The sequence below is a fragment of the Dendroctonus ponderosae genome, unplaced genomic scaffold (assembly GCF_020466585.1).
Source record: "Dendroctonus ponderosae isolate FM_Combo_2020 unplaced genomic scaffold, Dpon_F_20191213v2 Dpon_F_20191213_2, whole genome shotgun sequence".
Taxonomy (NCBI): domain Eukaryota; kingdom Metazoa; phylum Arthropoda; class Insecta; order Coleoptera; family Curculionidae; genus Dendroctonus; species Dendroctonus ponderosae.
Window position 1 is genome coordinate 709,393 of NW_026018165.1, and position 4,459 is coordinate 713,851.

At 37.3% G+C, this 4,459-nt stretch overlaps 1 protein-coding gene across 1 annotated transcript in view; it reads right to left on the reverse strand.

The window, feature by feature from the left end:
- Positions 1 to 4,459, reverse strand: part of LOC109544714 (cilia- and flagella-associated protein 57) — a gene marked incomplete in the record, with an annotated part of 73,226 nt that overhangs the window by 13,560 nt on the left and 55,207 nt on the right. Inside the window, 2 exon segments of the mRNA XM_048663853.1 lie at positions 688 to 816; positions 4,221 to 4,459. Of these exon segments, the coding sequence (XP_048519810.1) occupies positions 688 to 816; positions 4,221 to 4,459 (368 nt within the window).

Consider the following 4,459-nt stretch of genomic DNA (forward strand, 5'->3'; position numbering starts at 1 on the left):
ACCACATTGAAGTCCACATGTTTGCGTAATAAATACTATTTTTGCTTAATACTTCATTTATTTAATTTAAAGGAAATTATTAAATGTTGGTTGCAAATTTCGAGTTTTAAATTAGGGTTCGAGTTTTAAATTAATTTATTAATCAAAACGAGCAGTCAAGCCCACACTGACACTTGACGGCTACTCGAACTGACACTTGACAGTTGTTTTGACTAAACTGTCAAAAGCATCCATAGAAACGGCAATGTCCGATACTTCCGAACGGCTCAATATCTCGATCATTCAACAACAAACGCAAATAAAACTGAACCGGTTGAAGATGGGTGTAGAACATGTCATACCAAATTTACTACAAACTTCTGGCAGGATCAAAAAATGACATAAAATTAGTTGGTTTCCATTTGAAAATAAAAAGTGTGACGTAGTATCTTGTTTATGAAACACCCTGTATAATGCAGTGATGGTCAGCAAGACGCCACCTTAAAACTCAAATGCGACGTGTTTGAGCGTTTTTTCTAAATCTACCAGGGGAGTCATAAATAGGGGTGCGACCTTTTCTTTGGACCACACTGTATATTACCGATTAAGCCTAAGCTTTCTTTACTTTATCGTTGGAACACCCTGTACTTAAATGTAGTGTTTGATGGCTGCCTTTAAGTGGCTAATATTCGAAGTCGATTTATTTACCTGAGCATGCAATGTTGCAACTGTACGTTCCAGAAAGTCTCTTTGTCGCAGAAATTCACTTTTGGCTTCGGTGTCTTCCGCTTGACTTACCTCAAAATCTTTGTCAGCGTTGTACTTGTGGTACATTTCCTAAAATGTGGCCTTGCAAATTATCTGCCGATTTTGTGAGTGCTTGCTTGTTACACAGCAAAAAACATGTCTCCCATTTCACGCATTTATGGATGAGCAATCAGTGAATAAAACTCTCTCTCAAACATCTCTTTAAGTGTCATTTGAATAAAAAAAGTTTATGAAAAATTTATGTACAAATGTCTTTTACTGAATTGGATGTTCTCCTACAGCTTCAACCTAAGCGTGTTGTAGAATATCTAATAAGTATTATATTATGTTTTGATAAGCACTTGTTTGTTCACATGAAAGAAGACTCGTTATTGGCCCAAAAAACTGCGAGGAACTGGGCTTCTTGTATGCAACATTTATTTGAATAATTCCTGATTTTATCAATTAGTTTTGGTCGGTTTGCAACTGTGATGCTAATTCGTAAAAAAGTTACAGTTTAGGTGCACGGGTTTATCGGTCAATAGACACCGGCAGAAAACATCAATTCTCATAATTTATTAATTAGTTTAATAGGTATAGTAAAAATCACATTAAAAAAATATTTTAAATGTAATAAAAAAATGATAATATTTTTTAATATTGTTAAGGTTTACTGAGCTTTTTGAAACTTGAACACTCAAGCAAAGCGAATCAAGGAGGATAGATGTAGGCAGTCCACCGTACAAATGAGTCTGTTCTTCATAACCTTCATAAACATTTGTCAAATGCCGAGCAAAAGAAGGGAGGCACCAAAACCAGACCCGGGACAGGAGTTGGTATAGTCGAAAGAGGAACAGTTCGGAAAATAATAATTAAAACCCTTGGTATTCTCACTACTGATATCCAAGCGAACAAAGTAGCAATCTCAACTTGCGCCCAAAAATGAGAGAAAGAGAGCCAACGGAGTAGCCAAGTAGACATACTAGTATCGAAAGTAAGAATAAAACCACAATCAAAGTTCTGAAGTCGTGCAATGCCGGCTAGACTGTGTAGAAGTAGTTAGTTTTCTAGGGCCTGGACGGGAACTTAGACTAGACAAGACTCACTTGGGTGGTGACTAAACCAAGCAGGAGTAGGTACAAGAAACAACGCCGCTGCGGTACATGCCAAGACAGAGGCTGAGCAATCAGGGCTGACCAAGAGCCGGCTTGTGGTATATTTCAAGGTGAGATCCGGCGTTAGACTGTTCTGCTCAATACACAAAACATTTCTGTCTAATCTGGGTCTAATGGGTCTGTATAATCAATAGTGTAGACACGTAGTAGTGTCTAGCCTGTAGAGGATATAATTTAGATTAAACATTTCTACACAAAATATACTGGTCAAGAAGAGGTCGTGGAGTTGTTCCAAGGGGTCATGGGTACCTCTTTCAAAAAGCTGCTCGAATTCGTTGAATACACAAAGGCACTGAAGGATAAAGACACGATAATATGACGACACGGTAATAGGATAGAAATCACCGTAGTGTTTCGAAATATTCAACCTCCGCGTTGAGAGAAACACTTTAGTGGATAAACAGCTAGGCTGCATTGCCATCTAACTCAGAGTGAAATACTATTGGGTCTGGACGATGCCTACGAGAAAGTTTCTCAAACCATATCGATAGACAAATGTTCACCAAAACTTTAAATTGCCACGTAGTACTAAATGATGCAAAACATGTCAAATATGGTTTTTGTAAAAAATTTCGAACTAAGATAAAATTCCGCTCTCTAATATGAACGAGATAAATTTTTAATACAGAGAGGCAGATATCATGGGTTCCGTAATAAATAATGTGAGTTTACAATTTTAGCTCTGTCTACATGTATGTTGCGTGAATTGAGTAGCTCAGGTTGAGACTCAGAAATGAACAGGGTTCTGAGGTGAAGCTAACAACCTACCTTGGGTAAAGAACCAAAAAAGGCTCACAGAACAAAGAGAGTAGTCTCGAATAGATCAGAAGAAACTTAAGACGACTCGTCAAGAATAAAAAAACGACGAATTTGGAAACGAGATAAGCTACGAGTAGCCACCTGGAATGTCACATCACTAATGAATAAAGACCAGGAAATAATAATAGAGCTAAAGAATCATGATATAGATACATGTGCTTTGTCCGAGACGAAAAAGAAGAGCAAGGAAATATACAATTTGCAGAGCATATACTGGTTTACAGCGTAAGACCAAAAGATGACAGAGCGGCTTTAGAAGTGGGTGTGTTAGTGCACGAGAAGTACCAGCAAAACATATTAGATATCTGCTATGTTAGTTACACATTACTGCTTACTACGATTAAGTTTACGAAGGCAACCAAGCCAAATACTATAAGTGTATACTCTGATACCACTAAACCCCGAAAAGAGGGAGATTAGTTTTACGACGAGTTCCGAGAAAAATCTTGGCAGGATAGCGAAAGCAGAGAAAGTTGTGATTTTGAGAGATATTAAAGCAAGGATTGGTGACGAAGAACTGCAAAATAATTAAAAAGCAATATGTAAACATCGTGATCTCTGGCTAGAAAACGAAGTATCTGACAATGTGAAGGTAACCAAGATAGTGTGAGATATCGGACTACAATAAAAGTGTGTGTAGCACATAWCATGTTTTTCAAATACCTAGGCGTTAATATCACAAATAATAGAAACCTTAGCGAAGAATTCCGAACACAAACAACAGCAGCAGCCAAGGTATCATRATATATCCGGAACATAATATGGGCAAATAAATACATCAATATCAAATATATGCCAAGGCTTAAAGTAGCAACAACGCTACACATAGAAACTGATAATGGTGGAAAACACCTAAACGTATTTTAATTGATAAATAGACAATAAATGACTGAAGCCCAGGAATTGATTTTGATTTGGAATTGAAACACAGTCAGGAAAGTATGTACAATATATCAATAAGGCAAATCGCAAATTTACAAGACGTGTGTAAGACCTATTATGACCTACACCACAGAAACACGAGTAGAAACAGCCGCTACTAAACAACTGCTAAGAACAACCAAAATGCAGACGCTAAGACCAATTACGGGCAAAACGCTAAGAGACAGAATAAGAAGCACCGATATCAGAGCCCAATGTAACATTCCATATTTCCATTGTGAGATGGTCCAGAATAAGAAGACGAGCATCGAGAGACCACGTCGACAGAATGTATGATAATCGACTACCGAAAATTGCAAAAAAGGAGGAACCAATCAACCGTAAACCTGCAGGAAAACTCACAAAATGATGGTTCGAAAGCTGGACATTGAAGTCATAACTTAGGCTACAGCTTAAAAAAAAAACAAGACATTGTCTTAAAATAAGAAGAGACGTTTACAATTAAGAATTTTTTGTCACTAAGAATCTTCCATGCATTTAGTGCTCGCTTTGATAAAATCGGGGGCAAATTTTTGTATTTAGTAACTCACATCCAATTTGCAATTAAAATTTACTTACTCGGACTACTTTTTGCAGCATTGGCACATTTTGAATAAATCCACTGGCATGGTGTATGTCCATTCTGAGAGCTTGGAGGGCTTTTTTCATTATTCTGTTTCGTTCGACCTCTTTTCGAACTTCATTAACAGAAGCAGCCAATTTGGCCCGCCCTTCTGCTAATTGGGTGTCTAAATTTAATATTACCTTTTGCAAGTTTTCCAACTCTCGCACCATCTCGTTAATTTGAGTTGTTTGTT